The sequence below is a fragment of the Microcaecilia unicolor genome, chromosome 1 (genome assembly GCF_901765095.1).
Source record: "Microcaecilia unicolor chromosome 1, aMicUni1.1, whole genome shotgun sequence".
NCBI lineage: Eukaryota > Metazoa > Chordata > Amphibia > Gymnophiona > Siphonopidae > Microcaecilia > Microcaecilia unicolor.
The window spans coordinates 301,891,597-301,906,598 of NC_044031.1; the positions used below are offsets into that span (position 1 = coordinate 301,891,597).

Here is a 15,002-nt window from a genome sequence, read left to right on the forward strand (position 1 = left end):
TGGCAAAGACTCATAGCCTCCTTGGCTAGAGGGGCGCTCTTGGTACCTCCCTGGCGGTTGATATAGGCCACAGCCGTGGCATTGTCCGACAGGACCCGTACAGGCTTCAACACCAGTACCGGGATGAACTCCAATAACACCAACCGAATGGCTCTGAGTTCCAGGAGGTTGATAGACCACTTGCCTCTGCAGCAGACTAGAGCCCCTGCGCTGTCCTTCCCAAGCAGTGGGCTCCCCAGCCCATCAAAGAGGCGTCTGGCGTGACGACAATCCACTCCGGGGTCACCAGAGGCAATCCTGCAGACAACTTGTCTGTCTGCGTCCACCAGCTCAGCGCCTTGCGCACTGCTGGGTCCACGGGAAGGCGCACAGCATAATCCTCCGACATCGGAGTCCAGCGCAGCAGCAGAGATAGCTGTAGTGGTCTCATATGAGCCCTGGCCCAGGGCACTACTTCCATCGTGGCCGTCATAGAGCCCAACAGCTGCACGTAGTCCCAAGCCCGAATAGGAGAGGCTACTAGGAACTAGTCCACCTGAGCCTGAAGCTTGACAATCCGATTGTCTGGCAGGAACACTCTGCCCACTTGGGTGTCGAATCGAACTCCCAGATACACCAGGGACTGAGTCGGGCGCAGCTGGCTCTTCTTCCAGTTGATGATCCATCCCAGGGAGCTCAAAAGAGCAATTACCCGGTCCATAGCTTTGCCGCACTCTGCATAAGAGGGGGCTCGGATCAACCAGTCGTCCAGATAAGGATGGACTTGTACTCCTTCCTTTAGCAGGAAGGCCGCTATGACCCCCATTACTTTGGAAAAGGTCCGCGGAGCAGTAGCCAACCCGAAAGGGAGGGCTCTGAACTGGAAGTGTCGTCTCAGGACTGTAAAACGCAGAAAGCGTTGGAGAGGAGGCCAGATGGGAATATGCAGGTACGCTTCCTTGATGTCCAAGGAAGCCAAGAACTCTCCTGCCTTCACTGCCGCTATAACAGAAAGGAGAGTCTCCATGCGAAAGTGCCTCACTTTCCAGGCCCGATTGACCCCTTTGAGGTCGAGGATAGGCCGGACAGAACCTCCTTTCTTTGGAACCACAAAGTAAATGGAGTAACGTCCCTTGCCAATCTGATTTTTTTTTTTTTTTTTTTTTTTGGCACCGGAACGACCGCACCCAGGCGGATCAGGTTGTCCAAGGTCTGCTGCACTACCACAGCTTGACCGGAGACTTGCAGGGAGAGAGTACAAACCCGTCTCTTAAGGGTTGGCAGAACTCTAGCTTGTAGCCGTCTCTGATGACTTCCAGCACCCACGCGTCTGAAGTTATAGTGGTCCACTCGCCCAGAAACGAGGACAGCCGTCCTCCAATCTGCACTGGGGCGTGGACCAAGGCCCCGTCATTGGGTACGAGACCCTGGGGGAGGACCGGAGGGAGCACCTCCGGGACGGCGGTCTCTGCGAAAGGAATGCTGCTTGGGGGAGAAATTCCTCTTGAAGGAAGAGGGGGCAGAGGAACCCGACTTGCCCGGGCGGTACCGATGGGCTTCCTGCAACCGTCCTCTGGAGGTATCGGGACGAGTACTAACCCGAGCCCTGACCTCTGGTAATTTCTTGCCCTTAGACGTGCCGAGATCGGTCACGATTTTGTCCAGCTCGACCCCAAAGAGCAGCTTGCCTTTAAAAGGCAATCTAGCCAGGCGGGATTTAGAGGCGTGGTCAGCAGACCAATGTTTCAGCCAAAGCCACCGCCGCGCAGAGACTGTCTGAGCCATGCCTTTAGCTGAGGCTCTCCAGACATCATACAGCAAGTCTGCCAAATAGGCTAAGCCCGATTCCAGGGCCGGCCAATCAGCCCTCAAGGAAAGATCCGAGGGGGAAGCCCGCTGCACCATAGTCCGGCACGCCCTGGCCACATAGGAGCCGCAAACTGAGGCCTGCAAACTTAAAGCAGCTGCCTCAAAGGACGACCTTAAGGCCGCCTCCAATCTTCTGTCTTGGGCGTCCTTTAGGGCCGTGCCACCTTCCACCGGCAACGCCGTTTTCTTAGTCACCGCAGTGATTAAAGAATCCACGGTAGGCCACAGATAGGCCTCACGTTCACTCACAGCCAAAGGATAGAGGCGGGACATAGCCCTAGCCACTTTAAGGCTCGTTTCCGGGACATCCCATTGAGCCGCAATTAAGGTGTGCATGGCATCATGCACGTGGAAGGTTCTAGGCGGGCGCTTCGTCCCCAGCATAATGGCAGAGCCAACAGGGGCTGAGGGAGAGACGTCCTCCGGAGAGGAAATCTTCAAAGTGTCCATGGCCTGTAACAACAGGTTGGGCAAATCCTCTGGGCTAAAAAGCCGCGCTGCAGAGGGGTCATCCGCTCCAGCCGAGCGGGGATCTATCTCCTCCAAGGAATCCGCAAAGGATCGTTGGGAGACCTCAGATACGCTGCCCTCATCTACATCGGAGGAGACAAAAGTCCTCCAAGGCCTGGAAATCAACCCGAGGGCGTTTACCTCTGGGAACCTCAACCTCTTTATCAGAAGAGGGAGCAGGGGCAGCGTTTTGCATGAGGAAAGCCTGATGCAGCAGCAAAACAAACTCGGGGGAGAAACCCCCCAGACTGTGCACTTCCGCAGCCTGGGCAACAGCCCTAGACGCACTCTCAAGCGGCGCTCGCAATAGCGGGGGAGAGACATGCTGCGCATCCAAAATGGCGTCCGGCACGAAACTCCGTGAAGGAGCCGCGCGGGAAGAACGGCGCTTAACTTTAGCCGCTTTTGTGCCGTCGCCCAAATTAAGGGCGTTCATGGCATTGTCTCCAACCTCAAGGGCGGCCCCGAAGAAGCCGTCCGAGCCGCGTGGCCGGCCAAGATGGCGGAGGCGAGGAGCGGGGGATGGGCGTTTATGGCGGGAAAAAACCGCCACGCCGGAGGAACGACCGGGACATTCATCGGTCACTAAACTATCACCCATCAAGGGCGAATCAGGTTGTAAAACCCCCGCATCCCCTCTAGAAGCGCTCCAGCGATCCGGGGAGCGACCCTTTGCGCCCTCGCCCTCCGACGCCATTGCCACGAGGAGAAGAATCGGGGAACCCCCTGCCCGCTATAAAAAGGTAAAATTACCTGCTTGCCGCTCCGAGCTGTAACGAACTGGTGTCCCAGTGAGTAGCTGCAATGAACGTTTAAAGAAACGTCGAATTAAACGCCTTTAAAGACGTTTAAAAATATTTTTTTTTTTTTTTTTTTTTAAACGGAGCCAGCGGGAGGGGGGAGAAAAGGAGGGACCTGGCACCACCAGGTTTGCACTTGCTCAAAAGAGCCCTCAACCCCAGGCACTCAACAAAACCTAAGGATTAGGCTTGGAGGCCTAGCCAGAGCTGCTGCTGTGTGTGACCACCACCTGCTGAGATAGAGAACATACTGAGGAGTTTCCGGCAGCACATGACCACATATAGGGAGGCAAAAGTTTGCTCTCTATCTCCACCTGCTGGTAGATGGACACAACCCACCAGTCTATGGATTGATCAGCTTGATGATATGGAATGTACTGTTAAACAAAGACTTCAAAGTATAGGCTCGTGTAGAGCTAGTAGGACTGGATGTGAGCAACAAGCATCAAACACTGAAAAGTCTTTCACCCAAATAAGTTTAAGGTACAAGACTCTACCAGGGGGCACCGAAGCATGAGACCTGAACTCCTAGCCCATTTGAGAGTGGATTCGACCACCATAGAATGGTAAGGCAATTGTGCCCTCTCGAATCCTGGAGCCTTTTGGATATGGTATTGTGTATTCACCTTCTTGGGGAGTCTTGAATGCTTTGATGTCTGTATCAACTGAGGTGCTGGTGTCGAGGATCTCCACACAGGCATTAGTTGCTCTTCGGAGAGAGGCAGAAGATGATCCGCCTGTGGCACAAGCGTTGTTTATGCCAGAATAGTTTGTGTGTGCAGCATCTGCACCAGCTCCTCCCTGAGCATGGTGGGCATCACCAAAGGCCAGGGCATCTGTAAAGTGGCAATCGAAGAGGTGTTGGTGTCAAACTGGGAACCGATTGCTTGGAGACTGACATACTGGCACCTCTTCCGGGGGTGGGGGGGAAGAGACGCTCCTCTCTGCACTGCGGTTTTTCGGTGCCGACAAGGACACCGCCGAACCCATGCATGCCATGGTGTCAAGGCCCAGTGATGACTGGTCCTGGGGCCTACTATAAGCACCTGATGTCGAGAGAGGTGGAGACCGCCTCGATGCCGGTGTACTCCCAGTATTTGTTGGAAGTCTTCTCAGCCACTGAGGATGATTCTTCTGATGCCAATTCACTGGACTACAAGGAGCTAAAATGTCTCTCCTGCTGGGCCTAGCGAGCTCTCTGTTCTCAACTGCATTTGTAAACAGAGAGAGCAAGAATTAGGGTCACGGTCAGTCCCAAGGCTCCCAATATACCAAGAGTGTGGGTCAGTCATGCAAATCACCCTACTATACTGGGTACACCTTTTGAAGCCACTGGGGGCCTTCTGGGACACTGAAAAAAGTATCGAGTCCAAATTAAATTCCTCAATCCTGGACTGAAAATGTGAGGCACAGGCCAAATAGAGGTCGGGGCTCCGGCCGAATGGGCCTAGCTGATCAAAAAAAAAAAAACCTAGAAAACTTAAAAATGCTGCTAAAAACTAAAATGGAAACAGGTAAAGGAGGAAAACATCTTGTAAAAATAACAAAAACTATGGTAAGGAACTGCACTTTGAAGAAAAACAAACAGCACCAAGAAAAGATAGGTCCTCTCATCTCTGTGGAAAAATGAAGACTGAGATGGCGCTCATGTGTCAGATGGGAAGGCACCCGTGCATCACCTATCTGTGAGAATACAACAGCCTGCTTTTTTTTTTGTTGTTACATTTGTACCCCGCGCTTTCCCTCTCATGGCAGGCTCAATGCGGTGGGCAATGGAGGGTTAAGTGACTTGCCCAGAGTCACAAGGAGCTGCCTGTGCCGGGAATCGAACTCAGTTCCTCAGTTCCCCAGGACCAAAGTCCACCACCCTAACCACTAGGCCACTCCAACAGCCTGCTTGAACTTGGAGAAGGTAGGTTATCCCAGTGGTTCAAACTGCAAGTCTGGTTCTATGTTAAACCAAGGGACACATGACTAGAGGTAATGCCAGTCTCCTCCTCCTACCAACTGGCTTGGGGCTACGAAGACTGGCTTGGAGGAAGAGAAGCACAAGAGGAAGAACTGGCTGTGGAAAGTGAAAGGGGAAGAGGACTGGGTGGAGAGAGTGGTTAAAATCAGGTGAGGAGAAGAACTGCTGCAGGGAGACAAATTAGACAAGGGAGTACAAGAGAAAATGTGCGTATGGAACATGATCTCCTGCATCAAATTTTAAATCATGAATTCTAGAAACAGAAAATTTTCCTCGTTTCCCAGAGAATCTGCCAATAATCCTGGTCTGGCCCTTAAGGATTTGCACGGTCAAGTCGTCTTCTGGTTTATGGCAACTCATTTTAAGTTGTTCCTAGACAGTTTCTCTAATTATTTTTTCACCAACCAATATGGCCATAGGATGAATGCCTACAGCATCAACTGCACTTGGTACCTCTAAAAATGAAAAAGCACAGCTAGATAAAGCTAAGTCCATATCACCCCATCCCCAGTTGTGAAATCTGGAACAGAACTGTGAACACATACAGTTAATACTCAGGTTTAAAAAACACATACAACCAAACAAAAAACAAAACTCTGAATCATGCAAAACCCACTACCCCTCCAAAAGCCATGATAGAAGTGCCTGCATTGCTTCACAACAGCTTACAAGGCTGACTTATACTAAAAACTAGCACTTACTTTGTGAGGGGGCTTTTCCCATGTTTTTTGTGAGTTGTGGTGTTCAGTTGGATATCTGAAGTATAAAACACAAAAGTTTTAGCAGGAGTGAATCTCTCTCTTTCTCTGTGTATATATATCTATCTATATATATCTATATCTACATATATAAAAAGACACCTAAGCCTCCAAATTCTGGAATATGTGTGATACATTTCAGAGGAGAAAAAAAGCCACTACCTTCACACAATGGGTGCACAGTAAGTTTCACTTTCATTTCTGACATTTAACTATAGTTTCATTTCTTGGTACAGAGAACACTTTGGGTTTCGATTTTTAAATATCTCAGATTAACCATGTCAGGGGCAGTAGGAAGAGTGATGCTAAGCCAGCATGATGTACACAAGGGGCAGCAGAGCCTGAACACAAAAATAGAGCTAAGCTGCTGGATGCTGTCTATTTAAACTGATCCTTTAAGATGTCATCATTCAAGAGTTAGCAAATCTAATTTGATTAAAGCAGAAGCTTTCACTTATTCTCTCTTAAAGCAAAGACATGCTGACCCTCAGTCTCCTTTCCTTTTTTATTTTTTCTCTGAATGCCAATGGCATAGCCAGAAGGCAATTTTTGGGTAGGCTAACAGGTTGGATGGGTGGGCACTGGAACACCTGCCACCTGATGCACCCATGCTCTACCCCTACCACACACCTACCCCACTCCCAATAACTTCAATGAGTAGCAGTTGCCGGCTCAGTGGCTGCAGACGTTGAGGGCTAAGGGGAGGGTGCGCTCTTCATCTTCCATCGAGCCACGGTTCTCCAACACACATATGCTTCACCCCAAATATTCTGCATCCACAGAACTCCCTGGCCCTCTCCCAACAGTGGATGCAGAGCAAAGCTAGGACATTTCCCTAAAAAACTTACCATACAAAAATGTTTATTTCTAGTATTCTCAACAACAAAGCATATTGTATAGTACAATAAAAATCTAACAAAGTCACTCAAACCCTAGAGCAAATCTATCATGCCTGCACTAATCCAAAACAAGGATCCTAGCTATATTTTAAGGCCCAAAATAATTTGGTGGGGCTCTAAAATATCAATCCATCTATCGAGAAAACAGAACAAGCCAAATTACTACAGAATACTATATAGAAAATTCATGTCAACAATACTTTGGCCACACACACAGAAAACAAATGGCAAATACAGAATAAGTGGCCACAAACCATAAACAAATGAAATTGAAATCCCAAGAAGCCAGACCTTGCAAGCAGTACAGCACCAAAGAACTAGAAAGATATGCATTTTCTCCTACACTGTGCAAAATATAAAGATATCACATGCACAGATGGTGTTGGGGGTTACAACTAGGGCAACTGCCCTTGGCCCCCTAGCCAGAGAGAGCCACAGGCCAGCTGGAAGCTGAAGAAGGTGCAGCCTAGTAGTAAGCTTTGGGGTCCCCTCCCAAATTTCTACCCTGGGCCCCAGCCATATCTAACACCAGCTCTGGCAGGATGTACATTTCAAATCTGACATATTCTGATCACAAAATGGAAAAATAAAGTTATTTTTTGTACTTTTCATTGTCTGGTGATTTTATTTTTTAAATCATGTTGGCCCCAGGCTCTGGTTTCTGCTCCCCTCTGTCCTCTCTTAACTCACTCACCAAAGTCTCCTGTCCATTTGACATTTCTACTCTCTCTGTGTCCACTATCCATCTTCTTCCATCTCTGTGCCTCTACCTTCCTCCATGTTCAGCATCTCTCTTTCTGTGTCCCTATAAATCCCTGTCCAACTTCTCTCTTCTCTTCCTCCCCATGCCAATATATCTCTCCTCTCCAACCCTACCCATCCAGCTTCTCTCACTCTCTCCCCCCTTCCCATCATCTGGTTTGCTTGCCTGCCTGCCCACCCTCTCCCCTGCTGTGAGGTCTGGCATCTGTTTCCCTTCCCACCCACCTTGTACTGTTCCAGGAGCTCTCTTCCTTCCCTCCAGCCTCCTCCTCCTCTTAGATCCAGCACCTCTCCCCCTTCCCTCCAGCCCCCCTCCTCTTCCTCCCAGAAGCCCAGCACCTCTCCCTTCAATCCAGCCCCCTCCTCCTCTTCCTCCCACATCCAGAAGTTCTCTCCCTTCCCTCCAGCCCCCTCCTCCTCCCATATCCAACAGTTCTCTCCCTTCCCTCCAACCCCCCTCCTCTTCCCTCCCAGAAATCCAGCAGCTCTCTCCCTTCCCTCCAGCCCCCTCCTCCTCCCACATCCAGCAATTCTCTCCCTTCCCTACAGCCTCCTCCCATGTCCAGCATCTCTCTTCAATCCAGTTCCCCTCCTTCTCTTCCTCACAGAAGTCCAGCAGCTCTCCCCCTTCCCTACAGCCCCACTCCTCCTTTTCTTCCTCCACATCGAAAAGCTCTATCCTTTTCTTCCAACCCCTTGCTGCATTTCCTCCCACAGGTCCCGCTGTCCAGGTTCATTGCCTCTCCCAGCCTGTATCCGCCGAAGTGCCTGCTGCAGCTCTCATTTGCGGCTGTCGCTAGCAGCGATTCACAAAGGCACTTCAGGGGCCTTCCTTCTGCTGTGTTGGGCTCTGATGCAACTTTCTATTTATGCAAGCAGTGGACACAGCTGAGGGAAGGCCCTGGAGTGCCTGTGTGAATCGCTGATAGAAACGGCCCGAAAATGAAAGCTGCAGGCACCGTGACAGTGGCTGGACAGGGGGGAACAGGAAGAGGCAACAATCCCAGATGGCCAAACCTGCGAGAGGGAAAGCAGCAAGAGATGTTAGATTGGGGATAGTTAGAGTGGGCTTCAGATAAAAGTGGGTGGGCATGGGCCCACTCATGGCTACACCCCTACGGAATACATAAATACAGTTTAAATTTACAAGAGCATATATGAACTTTTACTGTGACCAGAAACCTTTCAGCATGTATGCTTGAGCTGGGGATAGCCAGGAGTTATGCAGTGCTTAATCAGAAATACCCAAGAATTTAACACACAAATTTGAAGAATACAATACAGAAGAAGAATGTAAAAGGGAATGGTGCGTTATTTATTTATTTTATTTGTTACATTTGTATCCCACATTTTCCCACCTATTTGCAGGCTCAATGTGGCTTACATAATACCATAAAGGCATTCGCCACGTCCGATAGAGAAACAAATACAAGGTGATATAGGGGGCATAATCAAACAGGGCAGGCCATCTATAAGGGAAGCCATCTCTAATGACGGCCCCGTTAAGCGGCTTACCCGACTATTATTGAAACAAGATGGCCGGCCATCTTTTGTTTTGATAATACGGTCGGGGACGCCCAAATCTCAACATTTGGGGTGCCCTTAGAGATGGCTGCCATTGGTTTTCGCCGATAATGGAAACTAATGGCGGCAATCTCAAACATGGCCAAATCCAAGCCATTTGGTCATGGGAGGAGCCAGCATTTGTAGTGCACTGGTCCCCCTCACACCAGGACACCAACCGAGCACCCTAGGGGGCACTGCAGTGGAGTTCACAAATTGCTCCCAGGTGCATAGCTCCCTTACCTTGGGTGCTGAGCCCCCCCCCCCCCCAAAACCCACTATCCACAACTGTACACCACTACCATAGTCCTTAGGGATGAAGGGGGGGGCACCTAGATGTGGATGAAGGGGGGCACCTAGATGTGGGTACAGTGGGTTTCGGGTGGGTTTTGGAGGGCTCCCATTTACCACCACAAGTGTAACAGGTAGGGGGGGATGGGCCTGGGTCCACCTGCCTGAAGTGCACTGCAGTACCCACTAAAAACTGCTCCAGGGACCTGCATAGTGCTGTGATTGAGAGCTGGGTATGACATTTGAGGTTGGCATAGAGGCTGGAAAAAATGTTTTTTAATTTTTTTTTGGGTGGGAGGGGGTTGGTGACCACTGGGTGAGTAAAGGGAGGTGATCCCCGATTCTCTCCGGTGGTCATCTGGTCAGTTCGGGCACCTTTTCAAGGCTTGGTCATAAACAAAAATGGACCAAGTAAAGTCGGCCAAATGCTCATCAGGGCCGGCTTTCTTTTTTCCATTATTGGCCAAGACCAGCCATCTCTTAACCAAGCCCCGTCCCGCCTTTGGTACACTGTCAACACGCCTCCCTGAACTTTGGCCGGCCCTGTGACGGAAAGTAGTTGAAGCCGGCCAAAATCGGCTTTCGATTATACCGATTTGGCCGACCTTAGGAGAAGGCCGGCCATCTCCCGATTTGTGTCGGAAGATGGCTGGCCTTCTCCTTCGAAAATAAGCAGGATAGTTGAATATGGTACATGTGTTTCAGGTACAATGGGGATCAAGGAGATGAAGGTTAGATAGTATCCATTACAATGGGGATCAAGGAGAGGAAGGTTGTATAGTGTCCATTACGATCTTTGGTTTTGCTGTGTTGCAGTGTGTAGGTGGTTATGTTGGGTCAGTGGGGTATGCCTTTTTGAACAGGTTGGTTTTTAATGATTTCCTGAAATTTAGAGGGTCGTATGTTGTTTTCACAGCTTTTGGCAATGCGTTCCATAGTTGTGTGCTTATGTAGGAGAAGCTGGATGCATAGACTGCTTTGTATTTAAGTCCTTTGCAGTTTGGGTAATGGAGGTTTAGGTATGTTCGAGACGATCTGGTTATGTTTCTGATTGGTAGGTCTATGAGGTCTGTCATGTAGCCTGGGACTTGGCCATTGATAATATTGCGGACCAGGGTGCAGATTTTGAAGGTAATGCGTTCTTTGATTGGAAGCCAGTACAGGTTTTCTCGGAGGGGTTTGGCACTTTCGAATCACGATTTCCCAAATATCGGCCTGGCTGATGTTTTGAGCGGTCTTAAGTTTCTTTGTGAGTTGTTCTTTGCATCCCACATACATTCCGTTGCAATAAACTGCGTGGCTTAGTACCATTGATTGTATTAGGTTACGAAATGTTTCCCTTGGGAGGAAAGGTTTTACTCATTTAAGTTTCCACATTGAGTGGAACATTTTCTTTGTTGTGGAGTTCACTTGGCTCTCGAATGTAAGGTTGCGGTCGATTGTGATGCCGAGTATTTTCAAGTTGTCTGAGATAGGGAGGGTGTGTTCTGGAGCGGTTAAGGTTATGGGTTTGTACGTATTGTGTTGAGATGAGAGGATGAGGCAGTGTGTTTTTTCAGTGTTCAGTTTCAGTTGAAAACAGTTTGCCCATGAGTCCATGATGTTCAATCCAAGTTTGATTTTGTTGGTGATTTCTGTTAGATCGTGTCTGAAGGGAATGTATATAGTGACATTGTCTGCGTAGATGAATGGGTTGAGGCCTTGCTTAAATAAGGATTTGGCCAGTGGGATCATCATTATGTTGAATAGTACTGGTGATAGTGGTGATCCTTGAGGTACTCCACGGTCTGCTTTCCAAGGTGGTAGTATGTTTAGGTTTGATTTCACTTGGTATGTTCTGGTGGTTAGAAAACCCTTGATCCAGCTAAATGTGTTTCCAGCAATCCCAAAATAGTTATGTGGACCTGCATACAACGCAAACAGCCCGTGGACCCTAATTTATTGTTCAGTCTCTTCAGTTAAATTGGCAGTTAACAGCCAAAGGTCCACACTGTTGCATTTAATTTTTCTTTTATCATCCATTGCTTTCATTTACCTTTAGAAAACATTTGCTAATGCTATGCTTCAGCAAATCGTACAAAGTTAAGAAAGTGCACATGAATAGGAAGAGCCAATGGTCAATAAACCATTGGCTCTTCCTATTCATGTGCACATTTATCCATTGTACAATTTGCTGAAGCACAGCACTAGCAAATGCTACTACTACTATTTAACATTTCTAAAGCGCTACCAGTCCCTGCTCTAAGGAGCTTACAATCTAAAGGACAAAAAGTGCAGCTAATCAAGATTGAGGCAGTCTAGATTTCCTGGATAGAGGTACAATGGTTAGGTGCCGAAAGCGACATTGAAGAGGTGGGCTTTGAGCAAGGATTTGAAGATGGGTAGGGAGGGGGCTTGGCGTATGGGGTTAGGGAATTTATTCCATGCATAGGGTGAGGAGAGGCAGAAAGGGCGGAGTCTGGAGTTGGCGGTGGTGGAGAAGGGTACTGAGAGGAGGGATTTGTCCTGTGAGCGGAGGTTACGCGTAGGAGCGTAAGAGGAGATGAGGGTAGAGAGGTAGTGAGGGGTTGCAGATTGAGTGCATTTGTAGATTAGTAGGAGAAGCTTGAACTGTATGTGGTACCTGATCGGAAGCCAGTGAAGTGACCTGAGGAGAGGGGTGATATGAGCACATCGGTCTAGGTGGAAGATAAGACGCGCAGCAGAGTTCTGAACGGATTGAAGGGGGGATAGATGGTTAAGTGGGAGGCCAGCCAGGAGTAGGTTGCAGTGGTCAAGGCGAGAGATAATGAGAGAGTGGATGCGAGTTCGGGTGGTGTGCTCAGAGAGGAAAGGGCGAATTTTGCTGATGTTATAGAGAAAGAAGAGACAGGTCTTGGCTGTCTGCTGGATATGGGCAGAGAAGGAGAGGGAGGAGTTGAAGATGACTCCGAGGTTGCGGGCAGATGAGACGGGGAGGATGAGGGTGTTATCGACTGAGATAGAGTGGAGGAAGAGGAGAAGTGGGTTTGGGTGGAAAGACAATGAGCTCGGTCTTGGCCATGTTCAGTGTCAGGTGGCGGTTGGACATCCAGGCAGCAATGTCGGATAAGCAGGCCGATACTTTGGCCTGGGTTTCCGCAGTGATGTCTGATGTGGAGAGATAAAGCTGGGTGTCATCAGCATAAAGATGATATTGGAAACCATGAGATGAGATCAGCGAGCCCAGGGAAGAGGTGTAGATTGAAAAAAGAAGGGGTCCAAGGACAGATCTCTGAGGAACTCCAACAGAGAGCGGGATGGGGGTGGAGGAAGATCCATGAGAATGTACTCTGAAGGTACGGTGGGAGAGATAAGAGGAGAACCAGGAGAGGACAGAGCCCTGGAACCCAAATGAGAATAGTGTAGCAAGAAGTAAATTATGATTGACAGTGTCAAAAGCGGCGGATAGGTCGAGGAGGATGAGGATGGAGTAGTGACCTTTGGATTTGGCAAGGAACAGTTCATTACAGACTTTAGTGAGTGCTGTTTCTGTCGAGTGTAGAGGGCGAAAACCGGATTGAAGCGGATCGAGGATGGCATGAGAGGAGAGAAAATCAAGGCAGCGGCTGTGAACGGTGCGTTCAAGTATCTTGGAGAGGAAGGGTAGGAGGGAGATGGGGTGGTAGTTGGAAGGGCAGGTAGGGTCTAGTGATGGTTTTTTGAGGAGTGGTGTGACTACAGCATGCTTGAAGGAGTCAGGGACAGTTGCAGTGGAGAGAGAGAGGTTGAGGATATGACAGATGGGTGGGGGGGGGTGACAGTAGGAGAGAGGGTGTTTAGTAAGTTAGTGGGGATGGGATCAGAGGAACAGGTGGTGCATTTCGAGGAGGAAAGAAAGTAGGCGGTTTCCTCCTCGGTGATATCAGGAAAAGAGGAGACGGCGGCCTGGGTTGGTTGGTTGAGGGAGTGGGTTAAAGGGTGAAGAGGAAGAGGTGGCTTGGTAGTGAATTTGAGGTTGATCTTCTGCACCTTGTCGCGGAAGTAGTCAGCCAGTGATTGAGGAGAGAGTGTGGGGGGGGGGGGGGGGGAGCAGAGGGCACTTTGAGGAGAGAGTTAAGGGTGGCGAAGAGAAGACGAGGGTTGGAGCCGAGAAAATTAGTCAATTGGGTGTAATAGTCCTGTTTGGCAAGGAATAGGGAGGACTGGAAGGAGGATAGCATGAATTTGTAATGAATGAAGTCGCTATGGGTGAAAGATTTCCTCCAGAGGTGCAGATCTGGCGCAGGAGCGAAGGAATCGGATGCAAGGGGTCAGCCAGGGCTGGGGATTAGTACGCCTTGTGGGACGGGAGATGAATGGTGCAAGGGCGTCCAGAGCAGAGGAGAGAGTGGCATTGTAAGCAGAGACAGCCTTGTCGACAAACTCGGATGACATGATGAAAGGGAGGAGATTAGAGATACAAGAGGATAAGGTGGGAGGGTCGACAGCCTGGAGATTCCTGAAAGTAGCGGTTAGTGTTGGGCGGGACTGAGGGGGAGGGTGATGAAGTGTGAAGGTGATCAGGTGATGATCTGAGAAAGGAAGAGAAGAGGCACAGAAATTGGAGGGTGAGCTGAAGAGGAGAGGATGAGGTCAAGACAATGGCCAGTTTGGTAAGTAGGGTTGGTGGAGCTCAGCTGGAGGTTGAAGGAGGATGTCAGAGTAAGGACCTGAGAAGCGTAAGAGTCAGATGGGTCGTCAGCATGTATGTTAAAGTCTCCAAGAATGAGGGACGGAGATGAGGGTTCAAGAAAAACAGAGAGCCAGGCATCGAAGTCAGTAAGGCAGGAAGCGGGGGACTTATCGGGGGGGCGGTAAATGACTGCAACTCTGAGTGGCAGCGAGTAGAATAGACGGATGGAGTGAACTTCAAAGGATGAGAAGCAGTGAGACTGCGGTATGAGGAGGGGTTGAAAACTATAGGAGGGCGAAAGTAGAAACCCGACGCCTCCTCCGTGGCCAACTGGGCGGGGAGTGTGGGAGAAAAGATAACCTCCATGGCATAGGGCCGCGACTGAGGCAGAGTCGTCGGGGGTGAGCCAGGTTTCAGTTAGGGCGAGCAGTTGAAGGGAACGGGAGATGGAGAGATCATGGGTGAAGGGAAGTTTGTTGCAGACCGAGCAGGCATTCCACAGGGCACACGAGAAAGGGAGGGAGGGGGGGGGGGAAGGAGGGGAATAGAGATGAGATTGGAGACATCCCGGAATCGTTTGCATGGATAGGACAAGGACAGGTGTTTGCATGGATAGGACGAGAGCTGATGTGGAGGACCAGGATTGGGATTAATGTCCCCAGCGGAGAGCAGAAGGAATAAAAGTATGGAGAAGAGTAGGAAAGGTACGACAACAGCGACGAAGGTGAGATGTACTCAGATAGAAAGGAGATGGATGAATAGAAGGAAGGAAATGTTTAAGGTTGAGAGCTGAGAAAAAGGAAGAGGAAAAAGATGGTGAGATGATGAGTACAGATTGTGGACAATGTGTTCCTGCAGTGTACATGGTTTAAGATGGAGAAACAAATTAGTAAGGGACAGTGCCAAGAAGAAAAAGTGTACTGGAGCCATAAGTAGTAACTGAGAGAAAAGTAGATGTAAAGAGAAAAA

General features: G+C 49.5%; 1 protein-coding gene across 3 annotated transcripts in view; it reads right to left on the reverse strand.

Annotated features, from left to right (window-relative positions):
* Window positions 1-15,002, reverse strand: part of ZCCHC2 (zinc finger CCHC-type containing 2) — a 266,990-nt gene that overhangs the window by 123,597 nt on the left and 128,391 nt on the right. For all 3 annotated transcript variants that reach the window (XM_030207585.1, XM_030207595.1, XM_030207577.1), the window contains one exon: window positions 5,829-5,883. In XM_030207585.1, the coding sequence (XP_030063445.1) occupies window positions 5,829-5,883 (55 nt within the window). The remainder of the gene's footprint in view (window positions 1-5,828; window positions 5,884-15,002) is intronic.